The sequence below is a fragment of the Canis lupus genome, chromosome 2 (assembly GCF_003254725.2).
Source record: "Canis lupus dingo isolate Sandy chromosome 2, ASM325472v2, whole genome shotgun sequence".
NCBI lineage: Eukaryota > Metazoa > Chordata > Mammalia > Carnivora > Canidae > Canis > Canis lupus.
In genome coordinates this window covers 8,964,297-8,989,193 of record NC_064244.1, presented here as the reverse complement: position 1 = coordinate 8,989,193, position 24,897 = coordinate 8,964,297, and the positions used below count along the sequence as shown (strand labels likewise).

Here is a 24,897-nt window from a genome sequence, read left to right as displayed (position 1 = left end):
AGGAAAGAAATACACAAAACGGGAGATGAGATTTGCAAATTAGATCTCTCACAAGGGTCTTGTACCTGGAAGAATTCTTATAACTCAATAATAAAGACAAATAACCTAATTAAAAATGGGCAAAATAGATCTGAATAGATATTTCTTCAAAAAAGATGTGGAGATAAGCACATGAAAAGATGCTCAACATCAATAGCCATGAGGGAAATGAGAATCAAAACCGCAGTGAGATACCACTGCACACCACAAGACAGCTGTAAATCAACAGGACATCAGCAAGCATCAGCAAGGACCAGTGAAATCAGAAACCTCATACATCCGTGGTGATAAGGTAAAGTGACTCAACTGCTTTGGGAAAATGCCTGGCAATTCCTTGGGAAGTTAGACACAGAGTTACCATATGACCCAAGAATTTCACTTTTAGGTATATATCCAAGAAAAAATGAAAACAAAGGTCCACACAGAACATTATTCATAATAACCAAAAAGGGGAAACAATCCAAGTATCTATCAATTGATGAATGGACAAAGATAGTGTGGTTTATCCATACAATAGAATATTATTTGACAATAAAAAGGAATGAAGTACTGCCACATACTACAACATAGATAGACCTTGAAAACATTATGCTAAGTGAAAGAAGCCAGTCACAAAAGACCACATATAAATCTACAGAGGCAGGAAGCAGATTTGTGGTTGCCTTGGGCTAGGGGTAGGGGTTGGAAGGGAGAGGAGGTTTGGTTTCTTTTAGAGAAGATGAAATGTTCTAAAATTAGATTGTGATAATATAGAAGCCTGTGAAAATACTTAAAAAACACCAAATTGTATACTTTAAATGGTTTTTTACATAGTACATTTGTATGGCATGTGAATTATAGCTCAATAAAGCTGTTTTTTAAAAGTTTGCTTTTAAAAAAATTTCTCTAACTAGCAAACCTAAAAATAGAAAATGAAGACCATATATTTGAATTATGTGAATTTTTTGTAGTCCACTTAAATAAGCTGTTGTGTTCATTAAAAATTATGTTTTTGGGACAGCCCGGGTGGCTTAGCAGTTTAGCACTGCCTTCAGCCCAGGGCCTATCCTGGAGACTCGGGATAAAGTCCCACGTCAGGCTCCCCTCATGGAGCCTGCTTCTCCCTCTGCCTGTGTCTCTGCCTGTCTCTGTGTGTGTGTGTGTGTGTGTGTGTGTGTGTGTCATCAATAAATAAATAAAATCTTTTTTAAAAACTATGTTTTTGAAATATATTTAATGATGGTATAATATTACAAAAACAAAGCAGAGCACAAAACTATATATATATATATTTATAATTTTACAAAATAAGATTCTGTTTGTAAAGAAAAGGCTGGAACTAACAACGATCCTCTAGTCTAGATGGCAGATTTATGAGTAATTTAAATACTGTGCTTTAGAATTTTCTTTTTCTAAATTTTCTCCAATGACCATATATTACTTTTTTTTTTTTAAAGTAAGCTCTACTACACTCAAAGTGGGGCTTGAACTAACAACCCTGAGATCAAGAGTTGCATGCTCTACTGACTGAGCCAGCCAGGCACCCAAGCACTCCTTTAATCATAAAAATAAGTATTTAATTTTTCAAATGAACCACATGTACCAGGAACTCAAGCATGCAACATCCAGTTTATTAATATCCTATATTAGAGAATATTTTTCTTTTTATTTTTTATAATAAAAAGTCATATATAGGGATCCCTGGGTGGCGCAGCGGTTTAGCACCTGCCTTTGGCCCAGGGCGCGATCTTGGAGACCCGGGATCGAATCCCACATCGGGCTCCCGGTGCATGGAGCCTGTTTCTCCCTCTGCCTATGTCTCTGCCTCTCTCTCTCTCTCTCTCTGTGTGTGTGTGACTATCATAAATAAATAAAAAAATTAAAAAAAAGTCATATATATCCCCAAACTATTTCACTTAGGTAATACTGTACAACAGAACACTCCAAAACTCAGTGCTTAAAACAACCCCAATTTTATTGGCTCACAATTATGAGGGTCCGAATTTGAGTAGGGGCTCAGGCATGAAGTGTTCCCCTATACTCTCAGCCATCCAAGATGACCCACTCTTACTTCTGGGTCTCTAGGACAGCTTTCAGCTGGGTGGCTCCTTCCTTCTCCACTATGTCACTTCTCCTGGTCCAGCTCAAGCCTCTTCTATTTGGTGGCTTGTTGTCCAGGAGGTAAAACAGAAGCTTCAAGACTTCAAAAGGCCTGTATCTGGAAGTCACATGGCATCACAATCAACATATTCTGTTGGTGAAAGTTGAGAACCAGTTCAGATTCCAGGGGAGGGAAAAATCTCTTGAGCATAAAAGAATGTAAAGAACTGTTGGTGAACATTTCTGCAATCTGTGGGCATGCCCAGGGGAAAACAATATCCACTGGAGTGAGCCTTGGCTATTGAGATAGATATTTAATGGAAACACTTGGTGTTTGGTAAAAGGCTGTGGCTATTTGGGACCTGTTTTCTATTGTCTTATAAAGAGATTCACTCTACTGAAAAAATGTTGACCCTTTCATTTAACAAAAATCACATTCTGTTTGCTAAAATGTTACTATTTTTTAAAAAATCACAGGAAAAAGGGGAAGAACCCTAATTTCAGATATTAATATTATTTTGCCATAGCAGGGATATATAATAAAAATTCTAGGCTTTGTGGGCCATATGGTCTCTGTCACAACTAGTCAATTCTGCTTGACAGTAGCACAAAATGAGCTATAGGCAATATGCAAACAAATGAGAATGGCTGTGTTCCAATAGAACATTTATGGACACTGAAATGTGAATTTTATATAATTTTCACAAGTCACGGAATATTCTTCTTTAAAAAAAAATTGTTAGCCATTCCCACACATGTATGCAGAAAGCACTCTTAGCTCAAGGCCCTTATAAAAACAGACCATAGGCCACATTTGGCCCATAGGCCATAGTTTGCCAATCCCTGTGCTATAGTTAATTCAAAAGATATAATAAAAATGCCAAAAAAGGAAATACTCTACCGAATACCCTATACAAACATCCACATATATTTCCTGTATAAAATACTCAACCTTGGGTCACCTGACTGGCTCAGTTGGTGGGGCATGCAACTCTTGATCTCAGGGCCATGAGTTCAAGCCCCACATTGGGCCTAGAGCTTACTTTAAAAAAAAAAGAAAAAGGAAAAAATAAAATAAAATACTCAACTTTTAGCTACTAAATTTTTCACTGTCTTCAAACTGCTCTACTTAAGAAGCAATTTCACTTTTAATTAAACTTTTCTTATAACTTCAACTATTAGCTTCTTTTAACCTGTTTCCTTACTGATAACTAGAAGGTCTGTTCACTTCCTTTGCCAGGAATAGTAGCCTTCAAACCCCAAGTGTGCACATTTTGGCTTTATTTACCAAAAGATGACAGCAACTAAAAATTAGGGAATTACCCTGTTCTGATCATTTTATTTCTAATGTAGTCTTTTACTTAACTGATAAAAGAAATATTGGCTATCATATCAACAATGTCCACAAATCTTAAAAAAGAAAAAAAGTGCTGACAAGTCAAGACTTGTCAGTTTATCTAAACACACAGAAAACGAACAAACAACAGTGTCAGTGGTGGGGGTAGGGCAGGAATGAGCTGATAAACATAGATATTACAACAGGGCCTCTAAAATACTAAGAGTATCTGTTCTCATATTGAAGCTGCCTAATTTGTGAATTCCTCCAGACCTGAATATGGCTCCTAGGGTCTCTATGCAGGGATCTGTAACTATAACCTGAAATTAGCCAGGGTTAACCCACCATGTTGACCCTTGTTGGATTCTCACCAGGCATCTGAACAGACACAGATGGTCCAATAATCTTTAAAGATGTATCATCTGTGTCTGAAAATTCTGGCATTAACCCAGGAAATGAACAATGTGTAATTACCTACCATGTTACCTGCAGTTCTTTTTTCACACAAGACTAATCTTTTGGATCCTTCTGCTTTTTGCCTAATAAAGGCCATCTCTCTCTCTCTCTCTCTCTCTCTCTCTCTCTCTCTCTCACACACACACACACACACACACACAAGAGCAAAAGCTTATTTTACATTATAGCACAGTATAACTGAAAATGAGGAAACTTTATATCTGATCAAGTCAATAAACTTAGACTATTCCACCCTCAGCCTCTAACAAAGGGTGCTAGGAGATGAGAGATTACTCCCTATGATCTCAGCTCTTCAAAGCTATGCTAATACCGCAAAGAGTCAAGCTTTCCTTTAAGATCATAACAGTATTCACATTTTCATTCTTACTTTATTACCTGTACTTTGCTGTTACCTGGTAAGTCACCACAGAGAGACTTGATGTGCAAGTACCTACTGATGTTCCTGACTTTTCTAAATGCTGAGGAGGAATAAGAACCCAGGACCTAAGTCAGAGGTGGGTTTGCTCTTGACCCCTCAAGAGTGTCAGCTTAGTCAAGTCACTTTCTCATTCAGAGCCCTCTTCTCATCTGTCAAATATGAATAACAACACTGAGCCCTCTCTCCTCTCAGAGTTGTGTTAGGGTCAAGTGAATAACAAAGGTGCAACTGCTTTATAAATGTGAAACTGAGGTTACTTTCTTTTATCATGAACTTTCCTCTCAGGGATTAACAGCTATCTTTTGGTCACTTCTGCAGAGTGTGATAAAGAAGTCTAAACAGGGGTGCCTGGCTGGCTCAGTGTGACTCTTGATTTCGGGGTCGTGAGTTCAAGCCCCGCATTGGGTGAAATTATTTTTTTAATAAGAAGTCTAAACATTTAGCCTATGTTGTATCCTGTTTTTTTGTTTGTTTTGTTTTTGTTTTTGTTTTTTAAATCAGAGCTTCATCTTTCAAGAATGAAGAGTCTTGTTTGGTTTTAATTTCTCATCATGGTTTGGCATCTAATTATCCCTCTCTTACCTTTCCCAGCTCTTACAGCCCTGATACCAAAGTACAAATGAACACATGCACACAAATGCACAATTCAATGTCTAAGATCTTCACATTAGACCGGATGGACTTAACAGATATATACAGAACAGTCCATCCCCAAATAGCAGAATATACACTCTTTTCCAGTGTACATGTAAATATTTTCCAGAACAGATTACATGTTAGGCCACAAAACAAATCTCAACAAACTTAAGACTGAAATCATATCAAGCATCTTTTCTGACTACAATGGTGTGAAACTAGAAATTAGTTACAAGAAAAAAAAAAACTAGAAAAAACAACAAGAGGCTAAATGACATGCTACTACACAACCAATGAGTCAACCAAGAAATCAAAGAGAAAGTCACAAAATACCCAGATACAAATCAGAATGGAGACACAACAGTTCAACATCTTTGGGATACAGTAAAAGCAGTTCTAAGAAGGTTTAGAGCAATTCAGATCTACTTCAAGAAACAAGATTAATCTCAAATAAGCAACAAAACTTATACCCAAAGAAGCTAGAAAAAAGAATAACAAAGCCCAAAATTAGTAGAAGGAAAGAACTAATATAGATCAGAGAAGAAATAAATGAAAGAGACAAAAAAAAAAATAGAAGAGATCAATGAAATCAAGAACTCATTCTTTGAAAAGATAAACTAACCTGATAAAACCTTTACCACAGTCATCAAGAAAAAGAACTCATTTAAAATCAGAAATGAAAGAGAAGCTATAAATGACACCACAAAAATACAAAGGATTATGAGACTACTACAAAAAATTATTCACCAACAAACTGGACAACCTAGGAAAAATAGATAAATTCCTAGAAACATACAATCTTCCAAGACTGAAATAGATAGAAATAGAAAATTTGAACTCACAACAAACAAAAGCTAAAGACCACACAGCCTCATTGCTGAATTCCACCAAACATTTACTGAGTTAATACCTACCCTTCTCAAACTATTCCCAAAAATTAAAGAGAAAGGAAAGCTTCCAAATTCATTCTATGAGGCAAGGATTACCATGGTACCAAAACCAGACCAAGACACTACAAGAAGGAAAATTACAGGCCAATGTCCTTAATGAACAAAGATGCAAAAATTATCAACAAAATGGTAGCAAACCAAATTCAACAATACATTAAAAAGATATTCGCCATGATCAAATAAAATTATTCCAGGGATGCAAGGATGGTTCAGTATTCACAAATTGATGTGATATGCCACATTAACAAAATGAATGATAAAAATCATATAATCAGGGCACTTTGGTGGCTCAGTTGGTTAAGCATCTGCCTTCAGCTCAGGTCATGATCCTGGGGACTGGGGATTGAGTCCCGTGTTGGGCTCCATGCATGGAGCCTGCTTCTCCCTCTGCCTGTGTCTCTGCCTCTTTCTCTCTCCTCTCTCTCTCTCTCTTTCTGTCTCTCATGAATAAATAAAATTTTTTTAAAAACTCAAAAAAGTGGATATAGAGGATAGAAGAATCATATCTCAGCATAATAAAGGCCGTATAGGACAAACCCAGAGCTAACGTTATACACCATAGTAAAAAGCTGAAAATATTTCCTCTAAGATCAAGAACAAGACAAGGATGTGCCCCTCTCTTCCTCGGCGCCGCCTGCGGAGGTGGCAGCCATCGATCGCTGGGCATATGGCTGCCCTCAGACCTCTGGTGAAGCCCAAGATCATTAAAAAGAGGACCAAGAAGTTCATCCAGCACCAGTCAGACCAATATGTCAAAATTAAGCGCAACTGGCGGAAACCCAGAGGCATTGACAATAGGGTACGCAGAAGATTCAAGGGCCAAATCTTGATGCCCAACATTGGTTACGGGACCAACAAGAAAACAAAGCACATGCTGCCCAGTGGCTTCCGGAAGTTCCTAGTCCACAATGTCAAGGAGCTTGAAGTGCTGCTGATGTGCAACAAATCTTATTGTGCAGAGATTGCTCACAATGTATCCTCCAAGAACTGCAAAGCCATTGTGGAAAGAGCAGCCCAGCTGGCCATCAGAGTCACCAATCCCAATGCCAGGCTGCGTAGCGAAGAAAATGAATAAACAGCTTATGTGCGTGTCATATTTGTGTTAATAAAACCATAAAACTACAAAAAAAAAAAAAAAAGAGACAAAGATGTGATGTCTACTCTTGCTACTTTATTCAACACAATACTGGAAGCCATCACCACAGCAATCAAGATAAGAAAAAGAAATAAGACATCCAAAATAGTAAGGAAAAAGTAAAATAGTCATTATTTGTAGATGACATAACACCATGTATAAAACCTAAAGACTCTTAAAAAAACTGCTAGAAATGAGTAAATTCAGGGGCATCTGGGTGGCTCAACTGGTAAAGCATTCACCTCTTGGTTTCAGGGGCGTCTGGGTGGCTCAACTGGTAAAGCATTCACCTCTTGGTTTCACCCTACATCATGTTCCACACTTAGTCTGCTGGAGATTCTCTCTTTCCTCCCTCTCTGTTCTCCTCTGCCTATATCCTCTCTCTCTCTCTCTTTCTCTCTCTCTCTCTTTCTTTATCAAACAAAAAAATAATAATAATAAGCAAATTTAGTAATTTTCAGGATACAAAATTAATATACAAACATCTATTGCATTTCTATACACTAGTAATGAACTAGCAGAAAGAGAAATCAAGAAAACAATCCCATTTACAGTTATATAAAAAAGAATACCTAGAAATAAATTTAACTAAGGAAGAGAAAGACTTATACCCAGAAAACCATAAGACATTGATGAAAGAAATTGAAGATGACACAAATAAATGGAAAGCTATACCATGCTCATAGATGGGAAGAATTAATATTATTAAAATGTCCATACTATCCAAAGCAATCTACAGATTCAATGCAACCCCTATCAAAATACCAAAAGCATTTTTCACAGAACTGGAACAAACAATCCTAAAATTTATATAGACCCACAGAAGATTCCAAATAGGGATGCCTGGGTGGCTCAGTGGTTGAGCGTCTGCCTTTGGCCCAGGGTATGATCCTGGAGTCCCGGGATCGAGTCCCGTATTGGGCCCTTGTGGGGAGCCTGCTTCTGTCTCTGCCTGTGTCTCTGCCTCTGTGTGTGTCTTTCATGAATAAATAAATAAAATCTTTTAAAAATATATTCCAAATAGCCAAAACAATCTTGAGAAAGAAAAACAAAGCTGGAGGTATCATAATCCCAAATTTCAAACTATACTGCATTAAGCTACAGTGATCGAAACAGTATGGTACTGGCACAAAAACAGACACCCAGATCAATAGAATAGGACTGAGAATCCAGAAATAAACCCATACTTATATAGTTAGTTAATCTACAACAAAGGAGGCAAGAATGTAGAATGAGGAAATGACTTCTTTTTTATGGGAAAGCTGAAGAGCTTCATGCAAAAGAATGCAATTGGACCACTATCTTATACCATACACAAAAGTAAACTCAAAATGGATTAAAGACCTAAATGTAAGACTGAAGTCATAAAGCTCTTAAAAGAAAACACAGACAGTAATCTGTTACATATTAGTCTTAGCAATATTTTTTTGATCCATCTCCTCAAAGTCAACAAAAGCAAAATAAAAGCCTTTTGCACAGTGAAGAAAACAAAAAGGCAACCTATGGAATGGGAGAAGAGATTTGTAAGTGATATCCAATAAGGGGTTAATATCCAAAATATACAAATAACTAATATAACTCAATACTGAAAAAAATTGGATTAAAAAATGGGCAGAGGACCTGAATAGACATTTTTCCAAAGAAGACACACAGATGGCCAACAGACAGACACATGAAAAGATGCTCAATATCACTAATCATCAGGGAAATGCAAATTAAAACCACAATAAGATATCACCTCATACCAGTCAGAATGGTCATTATAAAAAATGTAAGAAATAACAAGTGTTGGCAAGGATTTGGAGGAAAGGGAGCCCTTGCACACTGCTGGTGGAAATGTAAATTGGTACAGCTGCTCTGGAAAACAGTATGGATGTTCCTCAAAAATTAAAAATAGAAATTCCATATGATGTAGTAAGTTCAGTTCTAGTATTTACCCAAAGAAAATGAAATCACAATTCAAAAAGATACACACACCCCTATGTTTATTGCAGCATTATTTACAATAGCCAAGATATGGAAGCAACCTAAGTATCTAAAGACAGATGAATCAATAAAGAAGATGTGGTGTGTATATATCCAATGGTATATTAGCCAGCCAACACAAAGAATAAAATCTTGCCATTTTGTGACAACATAGATCTTGCAGGCATTATGCTGAGTGAAATAAATTAGACAGAGAAAGACAAATACTTTATGATCTCACATGTGGAATCTAAAAATACAAAAATATGATCAAACAAAAACCAGAAACAGATTCAAATACAGAGAACAATCTGATGGTTGCCAGAGGGGAGGTGGGTAGGGAGTTGGGTAAAGGAGATTAAGAGGTACAATTTCTCAGCTGTAAAATAAAGAAGTCATGAGGGTGAAAAATACAACATAGAGGATATAGTCAACAATATTGTAGTAATGTTTGGTGACCAACAGTAACTATACTTATTGTGGCGAGCATAGTGTAATGTACAGTACATCAGATCACTATGTTATGCACCTGAAACTAGAATGACATTGCATGTCATCTATACTTTAATTAAAAGTTAAAAAAATTGGGGGCACTTGAGTGGCTCAGTTAAGTGACTGACTACTGGTTTCAACTCAGGTCATGATCTCAGGGTCATGAGATCAGGCCCAAGTAGGGCTCTACACCCAGTGAGGAGTCTTCTTGAGGATTCTCTCCCTCTGCCCCTCCCCCTACTTGCTCATGTGCAAGAACACTGTCTTTCTCAATAAATAATTTTTTAAAAATAAGTTAAAAATTTTTTTCAAGTGTAGGATCTTGAAATATTTTCTTTATACCTGTCCTGGAACTGCCCAGCATTTCCTTGCTGTCATTACATACAACTGGCAGCATGTCAGCCCAATACCCATTAGAAACTGTCTGAATGATCCTATTCTGAAATATTAACAAGAAGTTTGGCCCCTGGGGCGCCTGGGCAGCTCAGCTGGTTAAGCAAATGACTGGTTTCAGCTCAGATCATGATCTCAGGGTCATGAGATCCAGCCCCGGGTCCGAGCCCTGTATCTGGCTCCGCAACTCCCGAGGTGTCTCCTTGGGACTCTCTCTCCCTCTCCCTCTGCCCCTCCCCACTGTTCTCATTCCCTCTCAAATAAATAAATAAATCTTAAAAAAAAAAAGGGGGGGGGATCCCTGGGTGGCGCAGCGGTTTGGCGCCTGCCTTTGGCCCAGGGCGCGATCCTGGAGACCCGGGATCGAATCCCACGTCGGGCTCCCGGTGTATGGAGCCTGCTTCTCCCTCTGCCTATGTCTCTGCCCCTCTCTCTCTCTCTGTGACTTTCGTTAAAAAAAAAAAAAAAGTTTAGAGCTCAATATTTTTTACATGTAACATAGACTCTTCCTGTTGTTTTTCGAAATGTTTCTAATATTTTCCTAATGTTCTAAATGTATTACCTTCCATTTTTCTGTATACAGCTGAGTATGCTAACTCCCGGACTCCTGTGGTTTCAGATCTGTGGCAAACCATCTTTCAGTTTATTTTCCCCATTGGTTTGTTGTTTTCATATCTATGAATGTTTACTATCAAAATGTAAATTTAGCCAATCTCAAAGATATTACTGACTGGATCTTTTTAAATAAAAAGCCAGCATCAAAATCTATGGCATTAGCAGTTCATGGACAACAAATATCCTTTGCCCCATTCCTTGTTTTTCTTGCAACTCCTTTTACTGCTTTTGCCAAAGGAAACTGTCAAAAATCTTTTAAAGCTTCTCCCTCAGTGCCCTCCCAAAAAGCTTACATCCAGCATAGTTCGCCACTACTCTTTGAGCCATACTTGTTCTTTTGCATACATGTCACAGTCGTAATAAAAAATTATACCCACTGGCTCTCCTTGTCCTCAAACTGCTTCAAAGAAATTCCATGCTGTATTAATGAAACATAATTTATGTTTATCAGAAAACCTTAAGTTCCCTCCTAATATGCAGTCTCAGCTCAAGCTCCCTGTTATCAAAAGGATCCTTCGGCTCTGGGACACCAGAGCCTTCTTGGGCATCAACCCTTGTAAGCAGAGTAACCTGCTAGAGACTGTCACAATGTCTCACGCATATGCCAAAGTGACCGTTTGTGAAGTACCGCTGGGTTCTTTGAAAACTTCTGGGAAAATGCCCAGTCTATTACGGCTGCTTCCTAGCATTTCACTGCCTTGCCAAATCATTTCAAGTTGTGCTCTGGTGTGTCCTTATAGCATTTCTTATGCCCATCTTGCCTGCAGCTGTCCCACTTCAGCTCACCATGCACAGCTGCTTCACTTCTTATATTGTCAGCTTTTCCGGCAAGTGTCCAGCCTAGTAAAACAGTGGGTTGGTGAGGATTACTTTCATGCTTGCGGAACAGATGCAGAGAAAATCCTCATTATTGGTGACAATCTTCTCATTTAATGTCAACGAGGACATAGAAGCTGTGTATATATTTTCAAGAATTCAAAGGTTTACATTTGCAAAAGGATTTTGATTCTTAAGAGGGTTCTTAACTTGAGTGTTTAAAATGAGGGAATGAAATTATAAAGTACAAAAAAAAAATAAATTATAAAGTACAATTACATAGTATAAGAGATTCCATGCATATAATCTTTAAGAGGAATTTATTAACAGAATACATGTGCATTCTCAACTGATTTTTTTTTTTTACCCCATGTTTTTGATATTTAGTATGAAGTCAAGCAAGCACTTACTGCTAAATAAGCAAAAGGGGCGAGGACATATGAATCAAAGTCTCTATGTCTCTGAACCATACACATCAACTGTAATAAATTTCAGAAGAAAAATGGAACATTAGAAAGAAAACTCTCCTTTTGTGTCCAGGATCCACAAATATAAAATAAAATAAGATGATAAGATAAGATAAGATAAGTAAGATAAGATTAGATAGGAAGAAAAGAAAAGAAAGAAAAGAAAGAAAAAAAATTATTCTCAAATTTTGGTCATGACACAGAATCTTCAGGATTAAAAAAGTTAGAAGCTGCCTAATCCTATTACCCACCTGGGGACTGTCAGCCTCTGGACAACACCAGGCATGGGGCCAGTAGCTGTCAACCTCAGTCACACACGTTGAATAACTGAGAATTATTATCAACTGTGTACTTGGTCATTCAATACCAATAGTAATTAAAGATTTTTTTCTAAGAACTTACTTCTACATATGAATGTAAGTAAATTCACTGCCAAAGGGTCCCTTTCATTCTTGAATGAGGAGGAGGGATGGACTTATAGCTGGCGTGTCAGGAATGCTGCCCAAACCCAACTCTGCCCATGGGAGTGTGCTATGATTGTGAATGTTTATCCATCTTGTCTACCACTGTGGAAAAAAGACTTTGAAACATGCTGACCCAGCACATACTCAGATAATTTCAGGAACAGGAAACTCATTATTCCCAAAGGCAGCTGACTGCATCCTTAAACAACTTGAACTCCTAGACTGTTGTTCTTATCTCCTGAAGGGAATCTCATCTCCCAATCACTTACACAAACTACATCTGACTTAAACCTCACAAGTGAACTGAGGGAGAGGACTCTGAACCCCTGGGCTCCTCTCAGTGACCTAAAAAGTGGTATCAGTAGGTGTCAAAAAGACTATTTTCTCCCTGTCAGTTATTCTAGACTAAGGAGCCAATTAGTCACTGAAGAAAGGAAGCTCTTCTTTCTGTTATAATCTCTGAATAAAAGAGTATAGTAACAAGTAGGCTAGTTACATTTCAATATTTAAATTTGAAAATGAACATAGTTCACATTTTATTAGTGATGAATAAAGGGCCCACTAAAATGAAAATAAGGAAACATTTCCTGAATACATTTTAAAAAGCAGTATGAACAGAAAAAATTGAAATAGATAACATAAAACAGTTATCAGGAGAACAGGATTCTATGCAGATTTAAGATGAAGGATTATATCTGACAATCCTGTACAGTCTCAGATATCAGGCACAAAGCTAAGAATCACCTCACAGAAATCACTTACGTACTTCTTCAGTGGTAGGGACAGCACACAATGGGGAAACTGTAGGCCTCTAAAAGGAGGAAATGTTTTCCTCACAAAGTTGAAGCTTTCCTATTCCCACTGGGTTCCTTACATATATGCATAGCCAGAACCAAGAGCAAAAGATCTGGGCTGATGGCACATCTCAAAATAATAGACCACGATGAAGAATTAGATTCACAAAAAGAATCACTTAAAGATTCATTCATCTGTCTGTAACTCTACAGACAGAGTAGACCAACTCTGTTGGACTCAACACCAACTCATCCTTTTATTCTTTCATGGGCACATGGTTCTTCCCAGAAGTTTCACAAAACTGGGCTTGCTGGAACCTCTGGTGGCAGGGCCCAGCCTTGGAGTTCCCTGTGCTTCCTTCCCTCTCTGCCTCTTCCTCTTCCATCAGGCCACTGGACCCATAGCAGGTCCCCTTGCCCAGGCTCACGTAACACACTCTGAGCTGAATCCTGAGCATTCAGGTAACAACAGCTCCTACCTCTAAAAATGTTGACAAACCGCTCGGCAATGTCACTAATTCCTTAGATGAAACAGATACATGCATTTCTCTGTAAACAACAATAAAGGAATATATATGGCTTCAATTTGGACATGTCAACAATGCAACAAGGAGCATCATCATGTCCCCAAGTGCAACAATGCACTGGGAAAAAGTGAGACCACAGGAGAGCAACCAAACACAGCACAACCACTGAAAACCTGACTGTGTGGCTGATAACCTGCTGCCTCTCTACTAACTGCCGCAAGCACTTCTTTAGCAACATCAAAAAAGACAAATCGCTCTAAGTACATCACTGAATAAGGCCAGAATTTGCCTATCACTCTACTCAAATACTTGAGCCCTGAAGAAAGGGGGGGGGGGAGCCTCATAATTGCTTATGCCAAGAAAATATTTTACGCAATTAAGTATCTCTTGAAACTTGCATTAATCTTGACCTTCTTAGCATTAGGATCAACAGCAGCAAAAGAATCATAACGATAAGAAAAAACAGAAGCAATAGTGAAAGGCACTGTTCTAGGGATTTTATGTATATTAATTCATCTAATCCTCAAAACTATTCTGGGGTGGGGGGGGGCAATCCTATGAGGTATGTACTGGTACTATCCATGTTGTATGAAAGAGGACATTGAGGCACAGAGAGATTAATTAATTTGTCCAAGGTCAGAGAGCCCGGAAGTGGTAGGGCCCAGTCGGTCTGGCTCCTAAGTCTGAACTCAGGCACTATGCTGGACCACCTCCCCCACGTCTTCAATACAGCATCAGGTCACATTTAAATCACTTCCCAAACTGGAAATCTTAAGATCATTTACTACCTTTTTAAAAAAAGTTTTCTTTAAGTAATTTCTATACCCAGCGTAGGGCTCAAACCTACAATCCTGCAATCAAGACTCGTGTACTCTTCTGACTGAGCCAGCCAGGCGCCCCAAGATTATTTATTATCATAATATGCTTTCCATGAATTGAAATATTTTACCCCAAAATTTGAAAGATTCTCAATTCTCTCTTTGTGCAAGAGAGGGATACAAGGCTGAAGTATTTCCTCTTTCAAGAGAATTTTTCTTCAAAGAGCATGACTATGAGAAAAGGGAAGAAAACGTTAACAGTTACTGAATGTGCTACGACTCCTGATAAAAACCAGATGCTTTTATGTACCTTATCTCGTTCTGTCCTTACAACGACATGGCAAGAAACACCAACCCCATGTCCCAGAGGACAAAACTGAGCTAGGAAGGATGGATAACCTGTCCAAGGCTAATGAAGGGTTACAGTATTAAACAGCCCGGGTCCAATGCCAAGCAAAAGAAATTAACAAAGGCATTCAATGCAAATGCGGGAGCCATGGGGTATGAATGGGCTGTGGAGCACCGGGACAAACATTTCCACCAGCTCCTTTGTCCTGCCAAAGCTTGGCTCTGAAGGATCAAAGTGTCCTTAACCTCAAGCAAACATTATCGTCTGTGGTCCCCACAGAACACAGAACACGCTTGGGGAAGCAGAAGAGGAAGTGGAATCCCCATTTTACAAATAAGAAAGTGGGGAGGGGGGTGCTTGGCTGGCTCAGTAGGTACAGCATGTGACTCTCTGTGTCTGGGGTTGTGGGTTTGAGCACCAAGTTGGGTGTGGAGATTACTTAAAAATAAAATCTTAAAAAAAAAAAAAAAGAAGAAGAAGAAAATGGAATGGTTTTGGGTAAAGCCTGCAGAGACGCTGGAGGCTCCAACACCAGTGCTGTGTATCTGTGCCAAATGGTAGCAACTGTGCCCCAACACTCCAGTTTACTCTGGGGGCTGTGATGAACTGAGCCCAGAGCTTTTCCCCAGCTGCCCTTCCCACAGTCAAGCTGGATCAGACTCACGCCTTCCTCTGTCCTTGGCATCTGACTTCCTGAATCCCTGCACTGTCTCCCAGGACCTTATACGTAATAGACCCCAAGTGTCTTTCTAGAGGCCACCATTCTTTCCTTCACTTCTAGATATCAAAAGCCCCAGATTTATTCTTATTCTCTCATTCCTTCTCCTCCTCTCAGGCTTATTGATTTCCATTCTGGTATCATGGGTTTCTTTTCTTTCTTTTCTTTTTCTTTCTTTTCTTTTCTTTTCTTTCTTTCTTTCTTTCTTTCTTTCTTTCTTTCTTTCTTTCTTTCTTTCTTTCTTTCTTTCTTTCTTTCTTTCTTTCTTTTTATGATAGTCACAGAGAGAGAGAGAGAGAGAGAGAGAGGCAGAGACATAGGCAGAGGGAGAAGCAGGCTCCATGCACCGGGAGCCCGACGTGGGATTTGATCCCGGGTCTCCAGGATCACGCCCTGGGCCAAAGGCAGGCGCTAAACTGCTGCGCCACCCAGGGATCCCCATGGGTTTCTTTATATATGGATCTTCGTACATGAAGTGGGGGGGGGGGGGTTCCTCTCAGTTTTTATACAACTTCTTGTTACTGAATTTTTAAAATTTTACTCCTTACTTTTCATCATAAAACCTAAGTCTTTAAATACCATTGGTAAAAAACAGAAATACTTAAAATCAGTCATCACTTAATGTATGCCTACCTGATTCCATGATGATGAGGTGGCTCGTCCATGACATTTCCAATGTTTTCAGTTAGAAGTTCCTGATAGTAAGGGAGACCTGCTCTCAGCAAATATTGAACTGACTGGCCTTCAGTGAATGACTCTCAAGAACAGACTTCAGGGCAGCACAACTTTTCAAAAATGAGCTCTCTTAATAACATTTCTAATAATGAATGAACAAGAAGAGTCATGGAAAGCATCTCTGGGCTAGAGTCAACACTCCACATTCTTCGTCACTGCCAATCTGGGCCACGTATCAGAATGCTGTCACTGTCTTAGACAATTGAAAATAGTCCAAAATCTACACCAGATTGTTTGAGGAAAAGCAGAGGGTAGAATATGTTTCTAAATAAATATATTATGGAAGCAGTCTTTAGATTCTCCAATCATAAGGGTAGCTGCTTGTTATCTCTTACCTTAAACACTATCTTCCTTGCTCAATAGTTCAGCATCTGGGGGCTCTGACTGTGTGTTACAGTAGAATGCTTCTGAGAAACACCCAGGTCCTGCTTGTGACCTTCCCCTGGACAGAGGTGGCCCTTTATTATGAAGTCACATTCTCCTTTTACCTAATAAAACCCAGTCTTCACTACCTACATACCAAGGTACTAATTCTACAAGCATGTGAATCTTCGGTCAGTCAACAATGCAAAAAACACATCCTTTAGGCAATCAATAATCACCTCAATTCATCACCAAGCCAGACAGGAAAAATCATTTTTGAAGTAATCACTTATTCAAGATTTATCTCAGCACAAAGCCAGATTAGGAGATGGCCATACACCTGGGCTATATCATTCTGAGTTCCCAATCTTAGGTTGCATTTTTGCCCATGGCTTTCATGGAATTCAATAATAGTTATGCATATCCAACAATTTTAATCCTCTTTTACTCTATTGGGGCCATTCATTTTGTTGTTTATTGCCCTCTACAACAAATTTCCCTCAGAACCACGGAGTGAAAATGAAACCAGTGTTTGTCTTCCCACGAGACAAGGATAGTTCCATCACAGCTTTGTCATGGCTACTAAAAAATTCAAGTGCAAATATCAATGTCCTTAACCAGGACTGTGTATGATGTTATGGTAAATACATATTTCCGTCGTCTTCCTTACAATTTGATTTTTCACCTTGTTTGTTTTTTATTTTATGGATGCTTTCATGGTTAAGTCTCCAAGACTTTTGGAGAGTAGATAGGCTGTAAGGATTTCATCTTCATCACTAAAAAGAGAGACCTTCTGTATTGCATCTTGATTCACTTAGAAGGCTACTTCTCAGGAAATGAGGCTCTACTTATGAGTATTCTTCACGTTTCAGTATTATCTAGATGAAGCATGTGTCTATGATAAAAAGGAAGGAAAAAGAAAAAAGAAAGATGATTCCGAGGCCATATGCTTGGGAAGCAAAAGAAAAGGAGAGAGATTTGAGAAGGAAATTAGTGTTTAGGAAGTCAGTTATCAACAGATCTCCACTAGTTTGTGGGTAGTTGCAGGTCATCCACACACTATCCAGAGATGAAGTGAACTGAACAGATGAGCCTGATGCTGGGTACGGAAACATGATTCTACTCCTAACTGAAGACGATCCCTTTCTCTATGCCCATTTTCTCATGAATAGAATGAAAGAAGTGGGGGGGGGGGGTCACAAGGAGCATGTGGTTCTACCCAGATTCTATGATTTTTTGAGATGGAACCTAAGAAATGAGGAGAACCTGATGAAAGGTGCAAATCTGGAGTCACACCATCACATAGATGTAGAATCTCCTATGGGGAGAGGGGAAGAGTAAGCAAGGCAATCTGCTGGGTTAGGAAGATACTCTCAGAATGTCTATTTATAGTTATTTTTATCTTCAAAGGAAAGAAATGCTGCTTATATCAAGACCAGCACCCTCATTTGGATTCACATGTCAGATGATCCTCCTGTCATCTATTCCATGATAGTATGGATGGCATATATGTGGCATAAAAAACAAAAGCTTTAACTAATGAAGCGGGAGTGACCACAAAAATACTTTGCACCATACAGAGGTATTCTAGTTATCTCATGGCAAAATACATAAAAGAATTATCTTAAGGATGATTAACACATTCTTGTTTTTATGTAAATACAATCTGTTCTAAATTTACTGACCCATTCCATGATCACAAGTTGCTGCCAGTAATATGCTACCTGGCAGATATTTTTTTTAATGAACTTTACCTAGTCCCTTTAAGATAAAGATGAGGTTCCAAAACATCCAAGAAAATTACTGTTTTTTGGAAGAAATTCATATTATGGAGACAGAAGTTTAAACAGAGGGGTGCTTCTGCATTTACAGAGAACTGAGAAATAGTTTTCTATTTTAAATTTTGCAATGAATGTAAAAAGTTTATTTCAATCCCCTGCCACCCTCACTAATATAAACTGAAATACATTTTTTGCAAACTTAATGATATTAGGGAAAAAAGGAAATTTATCAAATTTTAACCAAAAGTTCTGTATAACTGGTAGATAGCTTGAAAATGAAAATATTTTAAAACACTGTCCTCATTCAACCTATCACAGTTGTCCACAGCAGTTACACTGAATTCCATACACTTGTTTGATAGCTACAATGTATTTCAATATCCAGATGCATCATATTTCATTTAACTCAAACATCACACTAATAGATGTTTATATTATTTCTAATTTGTTTATTATAAGAAAACATCTATGCTTTGGTTTTGCTTTTTAAGGAAACAAGATAAGAGGGCATCTCCCCAATTGGTGTCTCCAATAGTTGTAAATAAATGTCTCTAGCTCAACTCTTACTTAGGACTATTCCACATGCCATCAGAAGAGTCTTTTCTTCTTATAAATAACCAAACTGAAATGAATTCTTTTTCTTTAAAGATTTTATTTATTTATTCATGAGAGACACAGAGAGAGGCAGAGACACAGACAGAGGGAGAAGCAGGCTCCCACTGGGGAGCCTGATGCAAGGCTCGATCCTAGGACCCCGGGATCACAACCTGAGCAGAAGGTAGATGCTCAACCACTGAGCCACATGGGTGCCCCCTGAAATGAATTCTTAAGTGGTCTCTTTTTTTTGGAGGTTCAGAAATGGGAATACGTTTGTTCTGAAATAGTATTTGGCCACTCTGGTTAAGTGGAGCCAAATAATTCCATTCCAAATATTCTTCTGCACTTAAGTTTTTTGAACTCTTGCAGAAATTTCTCACATAAGATAACAAAGTACTTTTTTTAAAAAAAAGAGCATAAAAGATTTATATTCATAATTCTAGGAAGTTCTTATTTTGAAATTAGTGAAAAAGTACATCTAGCTTATTGATATTGAGAAGTCATACTGGCTATGTTCTCACTCAACACCTATCCAAAAGCCTATTCAGAATGGTCTGTGACTTTTAAACATGAATTAAAGAGACTTCTTCAGCAAGATCCAATATTGTCTGCTTTCCTGTCAGTTTAATATTTTAAAATAATAATAGGATAGGAATAATTCTCTATTAAGTAATCATCCAAGTTAAATATATATTACCATCTTTTTATAAAAGGCCCTTAATTGTCTACTTAAATCAAGCTTTAAAAAATAAAAATCAATTAAGGTTCAATTTTAAAAGAAATGTATTATCCAAGGGCTAATTTTAAAGCCAACATCCATCTGAAATAGTAATTTAGGCCTTGTGAAAACTGGCAACTGTAGTTACACTGTCACAATAAAACACATCCACATAAGTGGAAATAACAGTTTATCTGGATGGCTGTGGTTTATAAGCATGACCTTTCCTTTCTTTCTAAGAACTCTGCATTTGTCCCTTTAATTTTCTTCAATGTTCTCAAGAATTCTTTCTCTCTAGCAAAAAAAAAAAAAAAAAAGTTACATTTTAGATTATGTAAAGGAGTTAAAATAGGTAATTTTATTATTATTATTTTTTAAGTAATCTCTACCCCCAGTGTGGGGCTTAAACTCAGGACCCTGAGATCAAGAGCTGCACATTCTTCCAACTGAGCCAGCCAGGTGCCCCGGTGAATTTTATTCCTTTATAAAAATACACATCATATTTGTTCACTTCTGTTCAAAGGAAAAATTACATTGCTTTCTCCTTTTGGAATATGAGTTATCTAAGAAAGGAGCCAGGCACTCATAGCTACCTGGCGAAGCTTTAACCTCCCTGTACCTGGCCTTGCTGGGCTACAACATGTTTGTGAAGTCAGTACAGGTGATTGACATATTTACATCATAATGCTGAGCAGAGGGGAGAGCACACAGAATGGAGCTCCTAGCCAAGGACAGGACTACCGTGGGGTGAGAACACTCAGTCTTTATAAAGCAAACACATATATTCTAATTATGGACTCCAGTGGGTGTATTGCATTACATCTTCTGAACAGAGTTATCCAAATCATCCACTGGTCTAGTCTCATGTGAAGTAGTAAGACTAGGTAATCAACTACAGATTCCTAGTAACCTATTTGAAGACTTCTACCTGCCAGTAAATGCTATATATAGGGTTGGGAATAAAAAAATCTATATAGAATCTGGCCAGTTGAAGTGAATCAAATGTAAACAGCTTCCAGGATCCAAGTACTCTGCCTAAAAAAATCACCAGTTTCCAACTGACAACCACCCGTCCTACTTTTATCTTGACCCCTGCTTTCCAGACCCTGGACTTGTAGGAAAGCACATAGTTGGTCTTGTGGCTTTTGTTTTTAAAAGGAAGAATTATCAAGTCTTCTGTTTCAGAGAACCTGAGGATTCTAAGCCTGAATGAAGAACGAAATTGTGATGAATGAGTCAGTGAAAACAGCTCTCCATAGAGGACAGCCAGCACGCGTGTCGGCTGGTCCTCCATCCCCCAGACTTGACGCCCCCACACTGCACATATGTTCAACTGCCTAAAATGCCTCTAAACAGAGCTTTAAATGGGGTAAAAGCATCCTTTAAAAAATATAGAGAGAACGCATATCTTTTTATTCCAATCCTTGCTGTACAGTTTGGGAATACTCCAACAGGGCATGTGATAAGGAAGCTCTCACCCACATTGCTGGGATTATAAACTGGTGTGGCCCTTTTTGAAAGCAATTTGGCAACATGTATGCCAAGAGCCTTAACAATTCATCCCCTCTGACCAGGTAATTCCTCATAAGGGGCAATATATCTGTTCTAAGGAAACCAACCGAAAAAGAAAACAGTTTTATATGGGGAGATGTTAACTGCAGCATTATTTATGGTAGCAAAAAAAATGGAACCAATGTATAGACTATTAAAACTTCATTAGACTACTAGGCAGTCATTAAAAACTATCACTGTGAGGAATACATAATGGTATGAGGCAATTATATATAGACAGTATAATCTCAGTGAGATTAAACCAAAGGATTGAAAAAGATACATCAAAACAGGACAATGATTGCCTCTGGAGAGAATGACTGTAGTAACTCTTGACTGTATTTATCTCTATTTTTCGAGTTTTTCATACAGGGTCCATGCTATATATATATTATTATATAAAGTAAGTATGGGGGAGAAAGATAGATCTTCCTCTGTAGTTATGAGAACTTAAATTCCACTGACATCATGAATGTCTCTAGTTCACCTAAATAAACACGAAAAAGACATTTCAGATAACACAAAATAAAAATGTTCACCATTGGCTGTTCCTGGATCAACTCTTCTTTAGCATGTTTTAAATTTGTAAATTATTTGATGTGGAACCTGCAAGAGGACAGTGAGGGAGACAAAGGGATACACTAGCTTTTTCTAATGTGGGTTTTGTTTTGTTTTGTTTTTTCATTTAACTTTAAATTTGTTCCTGTCCTCCTACTTTGGTTCAATGTGCCAAAAAAGAGTAAGCGCCTTATGGATTTATCGTAATTGTTTCTGAACGGTTCTTTCTATGCCAAAGCATTTGAACTTTTCATCTGTGTGCAGCCAGAATGTAATTTATGAATGGATTGTGCTCCAAACATTCATTTTTAAGTTGGCTGTTTGTTTCTATGGGGAAACGTATTCCAAGTCCTCATGTTATAGTAAAAGCCTGGTGTCTAGGTTCTGTGAGGGAGGGGTCCATTGTAAACAGTGTCTTCTCAGGTTTGTGAGCACAGAAGACAGAGCAAGTTTTCAAAAAGGTAGAGTCAATTAGTAGCAATGGAGACAGGCAATCCTGGAGCATGGGAACTCAAGGAGTCAGGGCAGACTTATGAAAGACACACGTACACAGGACATGGTGGGAGACAGCAGTGTGGCCAGGCAGGGGGAGGATTGCTAAGGAAATCTACAAGGACCACGAAGAAATTTAGTTTTGGCTGGCTTAGATGTGTCTGTCTTCGAACTTTTATTTGAGACCGCAGACAACTCAATCAGCAAGGCTTCCATCACATTTCCGCCTGGTCATCCCTGGAAGCAAACCAACACAGTGACAATGATTCTGTGTTTGGAAGCAGGGGAATTCCAGTTGGGGCGGGGGGGGGGGGGGGTGCAGCTAAGTGAAACAAATGGTAAATATAAATGTTTCTATTATACTGTGATAGGTATTCCTGAAAAACTAAGTTCTGTATACACACTAAGAACACATTGGAGCAGACCACTCAAAACCTACAGAATGCTTAAAAAAATAAAACGCTGGGGCACCTGGGTGGCTCAGTCAGTTAAGTGTCTGCCTTCAGCTCAGGTCATGATCCCAGGGTCCCGCCTAGGATGGGAAGCCTGCTTCTCCCTCCCCCTCTTCCCGTGCTCCCCACCCACCGCCCCATGCTCTCTCCCTCAAATAAATAAATCTTTTAAAAAAACAAATTTGAAAAATGCTAAAAATATACGTATGAGACTTCAAAATTGCTTAATTCCCATTAAGTACAGGATGGAGTTTATCTTTAAAAATACAATTGTGAAGATCACCCGATGGAAAGAATGTAAGGAACGACTGGGCTTCCAAGTTATAAAGATTAGCACAAAATGCACAAAGGGTGGAGAGAACCACATAATTATGACTTCTAAGACTGAGTACCTGGCCCCCTGAGTCCAGAGGGAGAATAAAGATGATGAGCAAAGTGCACAGTCCTGCGGCCCTACCTGGACGGTTGCCTCCGGCTATTTGTTAGCATACTTTGCTTCCAGCTGCTGTTCCTGGGATGCAGTGACAGTCAAGGAAAATTGTCTATGTACTAATGTCCACGTCATATGCAACTATTCCCTATTTGTTTATCTTGTGTAAACTACTTCCCATTGCAGAAAAATGCATGTAGCAGAAAAGACAGCATGATGATACATTTTCTAAAGCAGACTCAGATCTGTAAAGGAACTTAATAAATCCCATTTTCTTTTCTGTTGCCAGCCTAAACACCACCTGAAAGTTTCCTCAGGGGTACCAACCTGTAGGAATTTGACATGAGAAATCTGGGATGAGTGACCCAAGAAAAGCAGGGTAAAACAGGGCAGCTGCTAGCACACAGGGTACCTCTGTGCACATCAGAAAATGAGCTTCCTCCTGCTCAGGCAAATCACAAAAAGGGTGCCTGTCTTTGGCTAAAAACGCAGCCCCTGGCCATGGTGTGCAGGTGGCAGTGCTGATTTCAGCCCACACCTGCCCCTGGCACCCAGGCACTCATGCCACAGAGGTCATTCTCGGGTTGTGATACAGAATAGCTGCTTCAAAGTACAGGTTGAGGAAACAAAAAAAGCAGGTTTATTACAACTACAAATAACACTAAGCTCTAAATGTTAGGGTGTCAGGCCACTTGCAAATATGGTTCTAATCCTAAATAACCAAGCCTAAAGAAACTAATGCAAACAGAAATAATGTCAACAGAATTATATGCAAGAGAATGGAAAGCAAATAAAACCATAAAAATTGAAGGTGGGAAGATTAATAACATCTGAAAAAGAGGTTCAGCAGTTGCCTGAAAATGACACAGGCCCTATTCTGCTTTTATATATGTTAACCCTGCCTGTCACCTGTTTTCTCTGGTCTCTTCACTGAATTAATTACAATTCATTTTTTAAGGTCCAACCCAAATAACACTACCTGCCCCCCCACACCCCGGTAGTGCATAAAACTTGGGAGGAGGGATATGTCTATGCATAAAACTTGGGAGGAGGGATATGTCTATGCATAAAACTTGGGAGGAGGGATATGTCTATGCATAAAACTTGGGAGGAGGGATGCTACTCAAGAGGATTCCCAGGGTTGAAAACTGTCACCCAGCCTCCACTCAAGTGCCACCAAGCCCACAATGCAGGAGGCCCTGCTCCTGTGGCAACAGCTGGCTGGATCTCATGGCCACCAACTCTCTCTTTTGTCTCTCCTCCTCTCCATCACTCTTAAGAAATCTGAAATTAGGATGCAAAGTGGCTAACTGCTATCATAATGGACCTGGATCTGGGAGCAAACAAGCTTAGAAGCTGTGTGGGGTCTATTTGCACAAAGTAGCTACTTTGTGTAAGAAAAGACAATATTCCCAGAGAAAAAGGTTCTTGAAAAACAGATGCAAAGATCAGAAAGACGTGAGGAAGGAGACACTTCAGATTCTAGCCTCCATGAGGCTCAGGTGAGGATCCTAACCTTCCGCTCCATGCGTGACCCAATAACCCTCCCTGTTTTCCTTTAGCTGATCAGACTTTCATGACTGTCATCTAACATCAAGTAAACCTTGAATGGAGCACTTCTGTTAATTCACTAATTTACCACCTTGTTTATATAATTACATGCCTCTCTTCCCTGTATGACTGTGAACTCCCTATAAGCAAAAACTGTCTTTTTCATACGTCTTTCTCTAAG

The 24,897-nt window shown here is 38.8% G+C and overlaps 2 protein-coding genes and 1 long non-coding RNA gene across 3 annotated transcripts in view; 1 reads left to right on the top strand and 2 right to left on the bottom strand.

Moving 5' to 3' along the window:
- PIP4K2A (phosphatidylinositol-5-phosphate 4-kinase type 2 alpha) overlaps window positions 1-24,897 on the bottom strand; it is a 177,381-nt gene that overhangs the window by 137,943 nt on the left and 14,541 nt on the right. The gene's annotated exons all lie outside the window — the stretch shown is intronic.
- Window positions 1,976-11,315, bottom strand: LOC112670323 (uncharacterized). Its single transcript, XR_004813891.1, has 2 exons — window positions 10,483-11,315; window positions 1,976-2,269 (listed from the first exon to the last, which is right to left on the bottom strand). It is a non-coding gene; the product is annotated as an uncharacterized LOC112670323 (long non-coding RNA).
- LOC112670322 (60S ribosomal protein L32-like) lies at window positions 4,092-7,074 on the top strand. Its single transcript, XM_035713560.2, has one exon. The coding sequence runs from the start codon at window positions 6,543-6,545 to the stop codon at window positions 7,008-7,010; it is 468 nt and encodes a 155-aa protein (XP_035569453.2). The 5' UTR covers window positions 4,092-6,542; the 3' UTR covers window positions 7,011-7,074.

Bases quoted from the DNA above. Each gene is read 5' to 3' on its own strand.
- LOC112670322 (XM_035713560.2), top strand. From the start codon at position 6,543: ATGTGCCCCTCTCTTCCTCGGCGCCGCCTGCGGAGGTGGCAGCCATCG.